This window comes from Peromyscus leucopus, chromosome 19, assembly GCF_004664715.2.
Source record: "Peromyscus leucopus breed LL Stock chromosome 19, UCI_PerLeu_2.1, whole genome shotgun sequence".
NCBI lineage: Eukaryota > Metazoa > Chordata > Mammalia > Rodentia > Cricetidae > Peromyscus > Peromyscus leucopus.
In genome coordinates this window covers 70584450-70601066 of record NC_051079.1, presented here as the reverse complement: position 1 = coordinate 70601066, position 16617 = coordinate 70584450, and the positions used below count along the sequence as shown (strand labels likewise).

Genomic DNA, 16617 nt, shown 5'->3' with positions numbered 1-16617 from the left:
GCCTCAGACATGCTCAAGCACTAGCCATAAAGCACCTACCAATGGGAGCATGCTCCAGGAAGCCGTCAGCAGTTCAGACAAGTGGAGAAAGACTGACAGGAATAAGAAAGGCTGGAAACACCAGGGAACAACATGGGAAAATTTAGGAACTCCTCACAGAATGCATATAAAGTTCAACTGAGTTAACACTGTGTGGAATGAAGAAAATGTAATAATCCAAGTTTGACTTACTCAATGAAAACATTTTCATGGCTGGATAACGATGACTCTCTAAGTTATATGCAAAAATTCAAAAAATGATAAAAGGAAATTGGTCAACTCTGATTTTTTTTAGAACTCCCACAATTAAACACTTCATAAATAAAATTTTAAACAAAGAGAAACTAGAAGGAAGCACTTGAAACATACTAAATAAAATATTCAAATCTCTAATAAAGTCACTCAAAGTTAAAAAGCAAAAGACCAGGGCCAGGATATAGCTCAGTGGAGCGCTTTGCCCAGCATGTGTGAGGCCCTAAGTTCAATTCCTAGATCAACACACACACTAGGAAAGTATCCCAACTCCAAGTTCATGAACAAGGAAACCCTTTAAGGATATAAAGGGCCAGTGAGCACAAAAGCATGTTCACAAAAACCAGAAAAATCAAAATTAAAAGCAATATAACATATCACTTCTCTCTTTTCAGATGGGCAACTTTAAGAAATATTAACAAATTCTGAGTTCTTGGGCAAATACATATCCATGACGGTGTACATGGTGATGTTGACGGTGGAGGTGACGGTTAGTGCTGACTGTCAACTTGACAGTATGCACAATCGCCTCACAGGCAAGCTTCCATGCATACCTGGGAGGGAGAACGTAGACGGGGTGAACTCCAGGCATGCTTACGAGGGATTATTTGATTAGGTTCACTGAGATGAAAAGACCTACCCAGAAAGGGCAGCAGCATTCCCTAGGCAGGGCACCACTTGAGAACGTGGGCTTGGGTCCCAGACTACAAAGGAGGAGGGAACGGGGTGAGCACCAGCATCCACTGCTCTTTCCCCGGATGTGGACATGGTGTGACCAGCTGCTTCAGAGCCTGCTGCCGTGACTAGCTGGCCATCATGAGCTGTGCCTTAAACTGTGGACCCAAGTAAACACTTGTTCAGCTGCTTTCGTCAGAGCGTTACATACATGAGACAGTGGCCAGGATGGTGCATGTGAGAATTACTAAGTTCGAGTGGCAGTGTCTGTCCCAGCACAGAAGGTGCGAAGACCAGGGAGCAGCAGCTTTACTAAAAGGCATCAACCATGGAAGACTCCTGAGTGTCCTCATGAGGAGCTGCATCTGGAGCACGATCTCTCTCCACTTTATTTTCGGAGGCAGTATCTCTCCATGAGCCCAGAGCTCATGGATTGGCTACTCTTGCGAGCCAGCTTGCCCCCGGGACCCTGGCTCCACCTCTTTTGGTTGTTGTTTGAGACAGACTCAGGAACATGGTCCTGGCCTCCAGCTCACAGAGATCTGCCAGGCTCTGCCTCCCCAGTGCTGGGATTAGCGGTGTGCTCCATCAGGCTCAGTGTGTCTCTGCCTCTTGAAGCCTGGGGTGACAGGTGGCCTGAAGTATCAAAACCTACACACGGAATCCACATAAATATATTCTCACACGAATGCCTTCTGAAGACCTGGGGGTGGGAGTGGGGGTCATGAATCTTGGTGAAGTAGCTGAAGAAAGTCAGCAGGGGTGACAGACTCCCACCTGAGAACATGAACATCATTTAGACTGTTCAGAAACATCGCACATTCACGAACAACTCACAAAAATTAAAGAAGGACTGAGCAGAATTCTAGAAGCAGCTGTAGCACCAGAGACGGATCTGACCTTGATGTTATCCTAGCTTTCCCAACACACCCAAGGCAGCCTGGGTAAAAGAGACGGCCTCGGGGCTGGAAAGATGGCTCAGCAGTTGAGAGCACTGACTGCTCTTCCAGAGGACCCAGGTTCAATTCCCAGCACCCACATGGCAGCTCACAACTGTCTGTAACTCCAGTTCTAGGGAACCATGACACAAACATACACACAGGCAAAAACACCAATGCACATAAAAATAAATAAATAAGAGAGAGAGAACTGCGCTCTCCCTTGTCCTCCTCTTCATCTCTGGGGTGCTCAGGGTCAGGCATGCCTGGTGAGGAGTGCAAAGCCTTCAGTGAAGAGGATGGGCTTGAAGATCCCAATCTTGACCGAGAAGACCCTCTCCCACCACTGAACAGCAAGACATCAAGCTGAGAAGAAACCAGTTAGGACAGGACCCAGGCAGAAGGTGAAGTGTGCGGAGCGGGCAAGGATGAGAACAGCGACAGCAGGAAGTGACACAGTGCCCATCTGCAGCTGAGTCACCCTCTAGTCACCGCGTAGGTGAAGGCCAGAGGCAACAGGAACGAGGAACGACCAGCCTCTGGCCTCTGGAGAGACACCTGCTGGGCCCCTGGCTCAAACCTCCTCAAACACCCCCAGCGCCACCCGAACATTACTTGGCCTTCACACTGAAACAAAACTATTTCCACAGACCAGGACCTCGCCCAGGACAACGGGGTGCCAAGAGAAAGGTGTCCAGAGGGCCTCGGAAGCCTGAGCTGCTCAGACCCAAGACATCACCCCTCTACTCCAGGAGCACAGACCTTCACACCAGCAGAGGGAGCCTCCATCAGTGGCACATTCACTGTTGCCATGGAAACCGCGGGTGCCTCTGGCTTCTCTCCCCAGCCAGCCAGTCCTTTCAGACCACTTTCCTCACGCCTGAAATGGAAAACTTCCTACCCTGCTCCTCGGTCAACTTTCTGCTTCTTCTCGGCAGTCAAGGCCCACGAGGCTGGGGTTCAGCTCGACCCAGGAGCCTTCTCCTGCAATGCTACGTCAGTTTGGAAAAGGGAGTGTCCACTGATGGTTCTTAAAATGAGAGATTCCCACCATGCTGCTGCCATTTTCAAGTTCAATGCCGTGATGGTCCGTCAAGCCGTGTTCTTGTGAACCCTGTAGCTGTCAGGTCTCAGAAGCAAACCGTCTCTGTCGTCTTCTCTGTTTAACTCAGCGTGTGTCCACGTGCAAGCTCGTCACAGCGCATGTGTGGGAGTCAGGGGACAGCGTGTAGGAGTCAGTTCTCTCCTTCCACCATGTGGGTTAGAGGGACCCAGCTCAGGCTGCCAGGCTTGGCAGCAAGGGCCTTTGTGCACTAAGCCACCTCACTGGCCCTAAATGCCTTTGTTTGTCAGAGGAAATAAAGTGAACCCAAGTTGGACTGGACACCGGGCCATGACTTCAATACCAAAGACACTCTCCAAATGCCCAGTCCCTGTGTGAGCTATTCCGACGGCATTCACACTGGACTCCATCACTGGGCAGCCGGTCCCGTGCATGGAAAACTAGATTTTATTACGATGGAAGGTACCTGTCACTCTCCTCCGGTCTCTGGTGTCAGATTCCTGCGCATATGCAGATTTCCATAGTAGGCAAGCTCGCAGACAACACCCCTGAACTGCCATTCGTGAACCACATTTCAATAACCAATTAGGCTATTAAGTGGAACCACGTTCGGTTTGGAATACAGCTTATTCATAACTGCTGAAAGTAATCATTCTAGAGCTAGAGCGAGCGCGTGAGTAACACCCAGACTTGGCACGTCTTTACATGAGCATATTTGGCAGCTCACAGCCAGCCCAAATGTCTTACTAATCTGTGAAAATACTTCTTTCAAATCAATGGCTTCCCTCTGTAAATAACGCAGGATACAGAGCCTCCTCTAACTGTATATTAATACATTAACTACACACACAGAATCGAGTAGAGGCCAGAAAGAAAAAAAAGTACTACTTTCTAATCTTATAATTAGTCCCTTTTTCAATCTTGATAAAAAAAACACAGGGGCTCACTGTATAGTTTTGGCTGGCCTGGAACTCACTTTGTAGACCAGGTTGGCCTCAGATTCATAGACATCCATCTGTGTCTGCCTCCCAAATGCGGGACTAAAGGTATGTGCCACCACTGGCTTGTCAATCTTCTTAATACGCAGAAACATATGCAAATTGTATAAACAAAGGGTTCATCCTACAGGCTCTTGTGGAAAGCCAGCCTCGGATTAGATCCAGCACATAGGAAATTACTTTAGAAATGCTCCCACCCCCAAACTCTAAACTTACAAATAAAAAGTTAAGAACTTAGAGATGAGCACATAACACTTACCAAGTGAGATTTAATGTTCCAGCATTCAAAATCCAAACCTAATAAATAATTCAGAATTCCCACATGAACACACACCACAATTAAAGTGCACACCACCAGTTCCTGCAAGAGCTGACGAACAGGGCCCAAGCCACGCCCATGAAGAGTGTCACACCCTAGAGGGGAAGGGAGGTGAGCCAGGAAAACCTTGCCCCTGTGCCCTAAGGGCCAGTGGGCTCAACTTGGTTCTGATAGGGATGGAGGGGCTTCTCTGAACAACACATACTACCAAGGGACAAAGTGAACATGTAAGCTTTACAGTGTCTCTGGCAGCATGTGGCCCCACCCAAGAGATGACTCTACCTGACAGGCACAGGCCTTAGGCTCATCAGGCTTTCTGATGCTCCCAGGGACAGCAGCAGATTTCCCTTAAAGAACAGGGCTGCAGGCTGGGAGACAGTTCAAGGGTGCACAGGCCACACAAGACTGATGACCGGAGTTCAGGTCCCCAGGTCCCACGGAAAAGCCAGATGCATAAACTGGTAGGGAAGAGGTGGATGCTACATGGGGGCCGGGGGAGAACGTGGCTGCATTTTAATACCAACTAAGAAATTAATACAGGAGTTTTCAACTGTCTGCCTCTAACTAACTCACTCCACACTATCACATATCCAACCCTGTGACAGTGTGATGACAATCAGAGACAGGTGCTCCAGGCAGGGGCCATACAGGGGTCCAGCAACAGAAGTGGACAAGAACTAGGGTGGTCCAATTAGCTGCAGCAATATTCCTAAACAGCAGAGCAGGATCATAGCCGCCTCACAGGAAAAGCATGTTGACTACCTGTGACCACTCACCCTGGCCCATGCAGGCCCAGCTTCTCAGCTCAGGGACTTCCAATGAGACCAACTCCAAAAGCACCTGAAGAAACGACCTTTGGCACTCCTCACCTCCTTCTGGTGCAGCCAGTCACTCGTCACTTCAACACACTCTGAACAGTGTCCTCCTAACTTACTGACTTGAGGTCTATCATCCCAAGTGGTGGTTTTCTGAGCTCCTGCCTGTCCTTGCGTGCACTAATGTTGGGGTTCTACACACTTAGTTATATACCCTGCTAACTCTCTTTATTAAAAATCTTCAACTATACAGTTTCTACCTGTGCCAAGTCGTTTTTCAACAACTCCAGCTCAGCAGCCTTCCATCACTCTTATTCTCAATACCACACTGATACATGTGTCAGGGATGATGGCTGCCTGGTCCAGCTCAAGTTCCTAACACATCATATTATGAGCAAGACAGCCCCCTACAGGCAGATGCAGAAAACAGTGTCCACATAAACTCTGAACGTCAAAACTGTTGTTCAGGTAAAATTACAGCCCAAATGGTATTTAATGGAGAGATCTGAATGCCAATTTCAACACAGCCCTGTTGGGCTGGCTCTCATTAAGTTTCATTCTCTGCATCCCTGATTTCTGAAAACCTGCTCCTGGACATTCCATCAATGCCTTATGAGAATATAAAATGTCTTATTTAAAGACTTGCAATCTTAATAGCAAGATAGGCAAGCATTTTCCAAAGCCCTGTGCATATCTAAAGAAAAGAGAGGGGGGAAAAAGAGAGAGAAAAGGGGCACCATGCAGATCCCAGCATTCAAAGGATTCTTTTTAAAACAGCTGGTCCAAACGCCGCAGCAGACCTTGCAAACAGGGTGAGATTAGTCACATGATAAGGCCATGTGACATGCCTGTCTCCTTCAGAAACAGCCAAGTCCCATAACTCAGTTACACACTGAGTGCTACTATGATCAGAAAGCCTGGGCGTTCAGGTGGGAAGGCACTGTCCTTGGGAACCACAGGAAGTGACGTCAGCAGACAACCACAAGGCTCTGCAACACCATTGCGCTCCCACAGTTACAGTGACACAAATCTCTCTTCTTTCTTACTACGTTGCAGCCTCATCTCTCTGTTCCCATAAATACAAAAACAGCATGTTATTTATAGGATAACGTGAAAATATGCATATGTATCTTTATAGAGAGAAAGATAGATGATTGATGAGAACTTTTTTAAAGTTAGATTTGGTTGGAGGTGTGGCTCAGGGGGAGAGTGTTGGCCTGGCACGCACAAGCCCTTGGGGTTCGAGACCCAGTGATGCACAAACCCGCTGTGGTGATGCGTAACCATCACCCCAGCACTGAGCAGATGGAGGCCGGAGCATCAGGAGCTCAGGCTCATCCTCACTTACATGGTAAGTTCAGGGCCAGCATGAGCTGTTGACTCAAAAAAAAAAAAAAAAAAAAAAGATACTTCTCTAGAGACAGTTCTCACAGTCCTGTGCAAAGGAAACAATGGTCTCTGGTACTTAATAAACTCCAGGGGAAATGCTTCTAAGTGGAGCTGCAGAGATGGATCAGCACCAAAGAGCACATGCTCTTCTTACACAGGACAAGAGCTCTGTCCTTAGCATCCTAAGCGCTCACGGCCACTCCTAACCCCTCTCCGGAGATCTAACACCTGCTTCTGGACCCCACGGGCATGATGTGCATACAGACAAGCAGGCACACATGGATAACTTTTAAGTATTTTTAAAAGCCTTTTAAAAGCCAAGCTCATCTTGGCTCAGCAGCTGCCTGGCTACGAAGGGGCCACAGAACACATCCTCACAGCGGATGGCGGTCAGAGCAAGACGTTCTTTTCTCCACTGGGGGTGGTCAAATCCTGTAACCTCAGCTACTCAAAAGGATGAGGCAGGGGGATTAAAAGTTTAAGGCCAAAGGCTTGTCTCCACTACTCAGCGAGATCTTGTCTCAAAAAAATAAAGACGCTGGCCATGTCCCTCACTGGGAGAGTGCTCACCTCACACACACAAGGCCATACGTTCAATCCCTAATACCACAAAAACAATTTTTTTCCTCAGTGTGGAAAAAAAGACACAGTGCTTCCCTAACATTTTAGCCAAGATGCACATAACAAAATAGTGTTATCAGAACACTGCCAGTAAAATACATAGGTATACAGAATGAAGGGGGGGGTCTAAAATTCAAAAAGGTCAACCAGGGGCTGCCCTCAGCTTGCCAGACTTCACACCTCAAGCTGCTAGAGGACTGCAGAAGCAATGAGCCCTCCCCTCTCACCAAGCACCTGTTCCCCTACCCCACCCCGAGATGAGTGTGACCAGCTCCAGGAACGATGGGATTGGCAGGCAGCTCGCTGTCCTGGTTCACTAGTCCCTGCGGGTGCTCAGACTCCATGCAGACATCCCAGAGGGCTGGAGGCACGGCTTATGTGCCCAGTTCTGATGCCTGTGTGGATGCAAGCGCAGCAGCCAGGCAAGCAGCACACCACACACATCTACTAACTAGGGAAAGCAGCATCTGCAACAGGCTCCTCCGACTGGGAGCACCCAACGTCGAGTGAAAGCAACGTCTCCCCCCAGCGGCAACACACCAGAGCACCCCGGCTGTGGACAGTCCCCAGTCCCACACCTCAAGCATCGCCCTCTCCTCGTGGCAACTCGTGGGGAACTGCCCATGGCAAAACAACAAAGGCAACACCAAAAATGCTTACAATTTATTCTAAAAATGGGGACATTATGAAAACGTCAGGCCAGAGATCAGGAAGCGTTTTCATGGCTGCTATTTGAAAAGAAATCTGTTCCAATTAACAGTCTCTAAGCCCACAGGGTTACCTGAATCCGAGGAGATTAATTATAACCACACAGAGATTCTAAGTTAGTCTTCCACCCAGATGTCTGCATTGAAAGAAGAATGGAAGAGGAAAGTGTGTGTACACCAGCATGTATAGTGTGTGTATGTGTGCGCACACACACACACGTGCAAGAACAAGCTCATGGCATGAGTGTCGTACATGCTAAATACGTGAGCATATATGACTGTACATCAACAAGTGTGTTTATGATCTCTACATGGTGTGTTCGTGCGTGTGTTGTGATGTCTGCATGTTTATGTGTGTGAGTGCATGTGTGCTTGTCTGTGCATAAGCAAGTTTACATTCTTGTGTCTATTTGTGCTTCCTTGAATTTGTGTGATATATGCATGTGTGTGCACATGCATGCTTGGGTATATGCAAGTGTTTTTAATATGTGTGCCTGAGGTGTCTATGTGTAGTGTTTCCATGCCTATATGATATATGCATGTTCGTGCTTGAGTATATTCATATATGCTTGTTTGTGCAGAATAGGTATTTGTAGATGTACAGTGTGTGCATGTATCCATGCTTATGCATACACGCGTGTGCCTGTGTATGTGTTTGCAATGCCTGTCTGTCATAGTCACTGTTCTATCGTGTGAAGAGACACCATGACCACAGCAACTCTTAGAAAACATTTGACTGAGACTTTCTTACAGCTCAAAGGCTTCATCCTTTATCATGGTAACGGGGAGCATGGTGACATCCAGGCACAGACATGGAGCCGAGAGCTTTACATCCTGACCCACAGGCAGGAGAGCGAGCCTGGGCCTGGCATGAGCTTCAGAAACCTCAGAGCCCACCCCCTACCCGCGACACAATTCCTACAACGCGGCCACACCCACTCCAATAAGCCACTCCTTCTAATCCTTTTCAAACAGTGCCACACTCAAGTATGGGGGGGGCCCACTACCTACGGCATGTTTCCATGAATATGTGTGTCGTGTATGTGTGTGATGGACACGCACGCGCAGGTGTATGTGCGTGTTTCGTATATGCATGTGTGCCTGTTTGTACGTGAACAAGTCTATGTATTTTTGGGTGTTTATATATATTGTCTTTCTCTGTGTGCGTGGAGCATGCACAAGCACGTATGCTTGTGACATACAATGAGAACTCTGTTCTGCCGGAAGTGGAGAAGAGAAAGCCATGTCAGACGAGTCTAGGACTCACTCCTTAGATTCCAGACACCCAGAAGAGACCATAGACTCGAGAAACAAATGTGTTCAGGTTGCAGCATTTGTAGGTGAGCAGCAGCAGGAGAGATGGGGAACTGACAGCATCAGTTACACCCATGTGAACTCCAGGACCCACTAAGTGCAGGATGCCCGGATGCATGGCCACCTGGATACAGGACTCCGGGCCAGACCAGAAACAGGGTACAAGGTCATCCAAACACAGGCACACCTGAGGACCCAAGTCCCTCCAGCAAGACCGCCCGGACACAAGGCCAGCTGAGTGAACGGTCACACGAGCTACTTGAATCTGACCCACCCAGGGACACCTGCTCACCTGGCGCGGGTTCAGGCACAGCCTCCTCTCCACTGTCGTCCACCACCTCTTCGGCCAGGCCAGAGCCTGGGGAGTCAGCGATGGCACAGGCCGAGCCGGGGCTGCTTGGCTGGGAAGCGGAGTCACCCTCGCTGAGGGAGCCGCAGCGGGCGCGCACTGCTCTGTCTCCTCCCTCGGGATCCCTGTCGCGGCGGGCACGGCGGTGCACGCGGGAATGGAGCACCATCTGGTGGTAGGTGCGGAAGATCTTGCCGCACTCGAAGCACTCGGAGGACTTGCCCTGGCCAGCCGTGGCCGTGGCCCTGCGGCTGGGGCGTGAGGCTGGCCGGGGGTCAAGGTGGCCAGGAAGCATGGGGTCCCCAGGTACACTGGCCCTCTTCCTGGGGGGGCCCTGGGTAGAAGAAGGGGCATCCTGTTCACGCTTGCGCTTCTCCTGGCTCACCAGTATGTACTCGCGCTTGTCCTTGTCGAAGGCTACGTCCCCTGCCAGCGCTTCATCCCAGGTCCCGTACTTGAGGTACTCGGCCGGCTCAGCCACCTTGCCCCTGGTGGCTAGCTGCCAGGCCTGATAGCTGTTGACGGGGTCCAACTCGGCCACCCGCCGTCCAGCCTGCCCACTGGGGGACACATCACCAGCCACGTATGGTGTCAGGTTCAGGCACTGTAAGAAGAAATGCTTGGTGTCCAGGGGGCCCTCGGTGCCCCCCTCCTCAGCCGGGGCTCGTGTCCGGCTGGCTTCAACCTTGCGGTGTATGGCGTTATGGGCGTTCAAGCTGTCCAGGTTTGTAAACAGGTTCCCGCACTTTGTGCAGACCTCGTAGAGGGACAGGCCAGCGACGATGACCTCCTCCTGCACCACATTGTTGATGGTGGCGATGGGGTCCAGCTCACTCTTGGGCCTGTTCTTGTTTCCGGCCTTGGGTCCGTGGGCCTTCATGTGGTTCTTGAGGAACCAAGGCTCCTTGAATCTCCGGCCACAGATGTGGCAGCCATGGTCAAAGGAGCCCCGATGCTTCTTCATGTGGGCCTTCAGGAACCAGGTCTGGCTGAAGGCCTGGCCGCACACCTCGCACGGAAACTCCCCGGGGCTCAGCTCGGGTTTGCCGTTCTCCACACAGGCCTCGCTGCCGTTGGGCACCTGTGCGGTGATGTGGTCCCTCTCGATGTGGCTCAGCAGAGACTCTTCCCGCAAGGTGACATAGCTGCACAGCCTGCACTTGAATGGCTTGTGGGCCTGGTGCACATGCAGCTCCAGGTCCTTCTTGCGTTCGAACCGGCTCTTACAGAAGGAACACTGCACCACGGCCTCGGCGTCGTCCTGGGCACCGGCCGCCCCCTCCGCCTCCTTGCGGCTGCTCCTGAGCAGGATCTTGCTGTTGTCCATCGGCACGGCCCCGTTCAGCATGCGGTTGCAGGCGGAGGTGCTCTTGGTCGGGCTGGCACACCCATCCAGGCCCTCGGAGACACGCATCTCACCTAGCTGAGCCTCGCCTGCCTCGGGCTCGTGCCCCTGGATCAGAGTCCCCGTGCGGTGGCTGCGGATGTGGATCTTGAGGTTGCCCTTCTGGGAAGCCCTGTGGTCACAGTAGGGACACTTGTAGGGCTTCTCTCCCGTGTGCTTCCGCATGTGCTGGGACAGGGAGCTCTGGAATGGGAAGCTCTTGCCACAGATGCAGCAGCTGTGGCACGCGGCCTTGTCCCCTTCCACCTCGTGGCTCCTGCCAGCCCTGGGTGGGCTGGGCGCTCGCCTCAGCTCCATCTCAGCCTCTCTGCTGCGATCCATGAGGACGATGGGGGTGGGAGGGAGGTCACAGCACAGCCTTGTGTCTCGAGGGCCGGAGGGGGTGTCTTATCTCTCCATTTTCAGAGGGGCTCCTGCTGCCCAGAGGGGAGAGAGGTATTTGTGATGAGTAGGTGCATATTCTGGGATGTAAGAGACGGCAGCAAGCACCTGCAACAGAGACAGAAACCCTGTAAATAGAGCATCCCATGTCATCAGCGCACAGTACTGAGTGCACAATACTGCCTGTGCTCAGTTCTCCACACTCCACCATGAAGACCAACCAATCCGATCGGAAGGGAGAGGACGCTCATGGAACTGCAAACAGGTGAATACAGAGCCATGAGCCCTGTAACTAAAGTTAATAGTTCATGCTAAAGTAAGTAATGACCACACCCCACCAAAAGAGTGAATCTTTAAGAACGCCTATGGAACGGTGTTTACAGGAGCATGCAGGCTGCTGCACGAGAGGATGTAAGGCAGGAAGGGACAGAGAATTAGACTAAAAGAGGATGGGCGGCACGGGCTGGCTGAATCCAGAGTCGACGGTCCCTGAGCCTCAGGGGTTAACAAGTGACAGAAAGAGGCTAGAAAGCCTACCCAGGGGAGGCAAGCCCTCCGCTAGGAACACACAATGACAACACAGGAACCCCCAGGCTCCTGAGGCCACAGCGACCAGACCCACTGCGGCAGCTCCGTCTGGGCTCTGTGCAAAATGCTGGCTACGAGGACAGCCACAGACCACCTGGACTCCTGGCTCCCACGTATTCCACGGAACCCCAAGCTGCAGCCCTGAGTCCTAACTCCCGGAAGGACCCCTTCAATCCTCCTGCCTCGCTGTGTCCTCACGGGTCAGATTCAAACCCTAGGCCCTAACAATGACCCAAAGGTGGTTCCCAACCCTCGTAAGTCCACACATCATCACATGGTGTGCTCACTCCAATTCCACATCTATCCCACCAGAGAAGGAGAGGCAGGTTCCTCCCTGGGTCTGACCCCCTACATGACAGCCACCCAATGGCAACCAGTGCCCAGTGCAGATTAGGGGTATGGTGCTGAGACCCCCCCCCCTCTCTTATACACACACACACACACACACACACACACACACACACACACACACACTTGCAGAACTTCACAGAAACACAGAGCAGCCACGGGCCCGTCTTCTGTTTTGGTCTAGCAGCGCGCTCACACTGTCTTGGGCGCACAAGGGTCTCTCCCCAAAGAGCCTTGGGTACCAGTTCCCTGTTGCTCTGGGCATCCCCTGAACCTATTTGCAGAGAGAAGCCCAGAAGGAAACTACCAACCAACAGAGGGAGCACGTGCTGCGAACCACTGGATGCAGCAAGCATCATCCGGGCGTGCTCCCGGGGACTGAGGATTCTGAGTGCAGCCTGACCACAAACACTCCACAAGGCAGAAATCTGAGAGTGACCTTAAAACACAGATGCAGCTGAGGAGAGAACGCGGACCACCCAGGGCTGGCAGGAGCCATGAGATGGACTGGGACACGGCTGCCTGCCCCAGAACAGCTGCTGAGCCTGTTGGAAGGGCCTTCCCCTCCAGAGCCTGCTGTCACAGCACATGCTCACACACGCAGGGGAGAAGCCCCCTGCAGACCTTGAAGGAACTCAAATGAACACAGGCAGGCCAGGCCGGGCAGCGCCCCCTACAGGTGTCTAGGACAACTAAATGAACACAGGCCGGCCAGGCCGGGCAGCGCCCCCTACAGGTGTCTAGGACAACTAAATGAACATACTAGCAGAGCCAAACAGCTCACTGGCTCCAAAAGTAAAGCTAAAACACAAACTTCTCATAATGGTTGAAGAAGGTGATCTTGACCACATCTCAGTGACAAGCCAATTTAAGTAATTTTATCAAGGAGCTTTATACAGCTGTGTGTACTTATTTACAATGACTTAATATAAAAGGCAAATAACACCTAGGAAGTGCCACCTTTTCCCAAACATTACTTTAGTAGCCCTGAAAATGCTGAATGAGAAACATATAAAAATATGAATGAAAAACTATTTATGTGTAACTTAAGGACCCAAGAGGGTATAAAAGTCATGTACATTTAAAGACTTATATAGTAATAAATTATGGGAAAGAAAGCAAAATCTCGGCTGCGAATGGACCTGAAGGTATTTCAGACTCCAGTATACCAACACGTGTCCATCAAGGGTGCCCAATGCCACTCGGTTACCCAAGAGAATTAAATAGTCACATGGCAGAGCCTTAGAAAAGACGCAGAAAAACAGCCAGGAGACAAGCAGGGCCCGCTGAGGCAGCCCACGGGGTGCCCGGGGCTCCAGGAACACTTGCAGCACAGAGGCCTGCAGGTGTCACAGCCAACACGCCCTCTGGACACCTGTTCACTCAGCCGCAGACGTGTGGTGTGACCCCACCTCGAGGAGAGCACTGCACAGCCAGCCTCGTCCCCCGCCCCTCACCTTCCCCCGTATGTCACACCCTTGGTGCATCTACCTGCTGGAAATGTAAGGACAGGAAGGGACAGAGCCACGTGTGCCCAGAGAACCTTCAAAAAGAGCTCTGTGCGGCTCTGCTCACCCATGACGCATGCCCATCTCCCTCCTCCCTATCACCTCGATGCTTGGTCTTAGTTCAACCATCCCAACCCCAGTCACAGCTGGACCCCTGCCCTCACTACCCAGAGACTGGGGTAGGAAGGTAGGGGGCTTCCATTTTCCACCTAGCCATCCCCAGAGCTAGCTCACAGCTCTACCCAGGACCATCAAGTCCTGTAATGGACAGGAAGGCTCACATTCAGGGCAGGGCCTCAGAGTGGGAAGAAGGTAGTACAGCCTTCTTCCCACTGCCCACCAGGTCCTCACTAAGCAGCCCTGAATAAAGCCCAGGAGAATCACCCAGGCTGAACTTCTGAGCACTGTGGCACTGAAGAGAAACTAACAGCCATGTAGACGTGAGGAGCGCACAGTGCCCACCGTCAAGCCCAGACACCGTTATCTAAGGAACACCACATGGGGACCTTGCCACTCTGACCAGAGGCTAGGCCACTGTTCCTCCTGATACAGGCTGGGGACCAAGGCCTTGTCCAAAACTAATTCCACCACAGATCCTCAGAGGGTCACTCGGGCCAAGCCAACAGATCCATGTACTCGTTCCTTTGGCTACAAGTACAAACTGCTATTAATCAAGGGTGCCACTTGCAAAACTGACCATAGATACTGATCACAGAACTCTGATGGCAATCGCAAGGCTGTCCGACCCCCCATACCGACCTACTGTGCTTAAAGCCCAAGGTCTCAGCGGCTAAGACAGTCTCCAGTGACTTACCTACCACAGTCTAACCTGACAGGCTCACACACATGCAAGTAACCAGCCAATACATGCTGGCCTGCTACCTCAGTGAGGATGTCAGAGGTGTCCAGAGCCACACAAGCCTGAGGAGGGGGTACAAGAGAGGTGCGTTCTGCGACTGTGAGGACACCAGAGCTCACATGAAACACTTTGTGGGTTTTGTGTAGCATATACCAATTTTTTCCCATTGCTGAAATTCAGAATTAGACAAGCAAGGTTTTCACAAATTGTTTTGGCTGATTAGCATTTTAAAATAGATTTCCAATGGGCTTCTGCTCCGTGCACAAGTTTCTCCAAGGTGTGGGCGCAGAATGGGTTAGGACAAAGCTGCTTTTTAGCAAGTGTTTTGTAGTCAGGTGTTGGTGGCGCACGCCTTTAATCCCAGCCCTCAGGAGGCAGAGGCAGGTGGATCTGAGAGTTCAAGGCCAGCCTGGGCTACAGAGCAAGAGCCAGGACTACACGGAGAAACCCTCTCTTGAAAAACCAAAACAAACAAACAAAAAAAAGTGCTTTGTCTAATTTCTAAATACTGTGTTTCATTTGATAAATTTGGATAATCACATTTATTTTTTAATGGGGAAAGTAAAATATTAATGTGTCTTAGATAAAAATATATGGCAGAGATCAAGAGAAAGGGAATGTATGACTGAACTTTGAAAAAAACTTAGGTGAACAGCACAGCCCAGGCCTGACAGCACAAAGCTGTCACACCCCAAACAGCTTCTTCTGACCCTTGGTCACCCAAATGACACAGGCAGGTCGAGTGGCCCCCGGATCTGAGACCATCAGGCTGCACCACCCCAGCCTTCCAGCTCCCTGTGCCACCCAGGTTTGCTCAGGTGAAGTGAGTGCCTGGGTATCACACTCCAGAGAATGCAGGAGTTAACTTCCGGCCCCACGCCAACCACGGAGCCTTCCGATGAGGAGCCCTACGACCCCACGGCACAGACGGGTCACTCCCCCTCATCAGCCACCAGTGGACCCCAAAGTAAAACCCTAGATGCCTATGAAATAGGAAATGTGATGCAGCTGAGCTACAGGCCAGTTACAGAATATGGGAGAAACGGAGTCACTCCCAGCACCCCAAGACTGATCACGTGCTCCCCACTGCCAAGCACCCATCTAGGGCAAACATGAGAAGAGGCTGCCTCACAGTGGCCGGGTCCTAGGCGGGCTGAGCAGGCTGGGACAGACAGGAACTGAGCAAGGGAAGGTGACAGAGCGCGCTCCCAGGTCAGAAGGAGCAGCAAGCCACAAACCCGTTACAAAGAGCATGCTGGCCGTGGCTGGCAGGACCGAGAGACGTTTCCAGAAGGCCCAGATGGGGTGATGCTCCACTTGTGAGAACTGACAAGCTCCTGTGAAGGAACCGCATCTGGGATTCCAAACAGTGTGGATGCTAAGCATCAGGACAGTTCCATGACCCCTTTACCGATCACATGCATGGGCCTTCCCGGAGCCTCCTACATGACAAGTATGCATCTCCCCAGGTAGTTCTGAACCCCACCACCAACCAAAACACTGTCCCAGAGTACAGTGCACAGCTAACTATGAACCACTCCCCAGGCAAGGCACTGTCCCAGAGTACAGTACAGCCACCCCATCCTCCAGCGATGTACCACCCCAGGTACAGTGCCACCAACCTCACGGAGACTCCCAGCCTTCCTAGGCCTCTCCAGCCCTTACCATGAGCCCAGAACACCTTAGCCTGGTCTGCAAGGAACAGTCTGATCCCTGCTGTGCCCTGCGCCCTGTGCTCCCCCATCCCCATGCCCCGGCACCCTGCACCTAGCACTGAATACCTCCGGGACTCAAGCTCCCAGTACTGAAACTATCCTACCCACCTCAGCCACTGACATGCAAATGAGCTGCACTGCTTGACAACAGGATGTGATAGAACATCAGACCACCGAGATCAACACCCGGACCTGCCGTTCACTCAGATCACTGTGTGACCCCAAACAAGTACCTCTGCCCATCAGACCACCGAGATCAACACCCGGTCCCGCCGTTCACTCAGATCACTGTGTGACCCGAAACAAGTACCTCTGCCCATCAGACCACCGAGAT

At 51.5% G+C, this 16617-nt stretch overlaps 1 protein-coding gene across 7 annotated transcripts in view; it reads right to left on the bottom strand.

Moving 5' to 3' along the window:
- Znf516 (zinc finger protein 516) overlaps positions 1-16617 on the bottom strand; it is a 97849-nt gene that overhangs the window by 36178 nt on the left and 45054 nt on the right. For all 7 annotated transcript variants that reach the window (XM_028873880.2, XM_028873882.2, XM_028873881.2 and 4 more), the window contains exon 2: positions 9423-11373. In XM_028873880.2, the coding sequence (XP_028729713.1) occupies positions 9423-11205 (1783 nt within the window). In that variant the 5' untranslated portion in view covers positions 11206-11373. The remainder of the gene's footprint in view (positions 1-9422; positions 11374-16617) is intronic.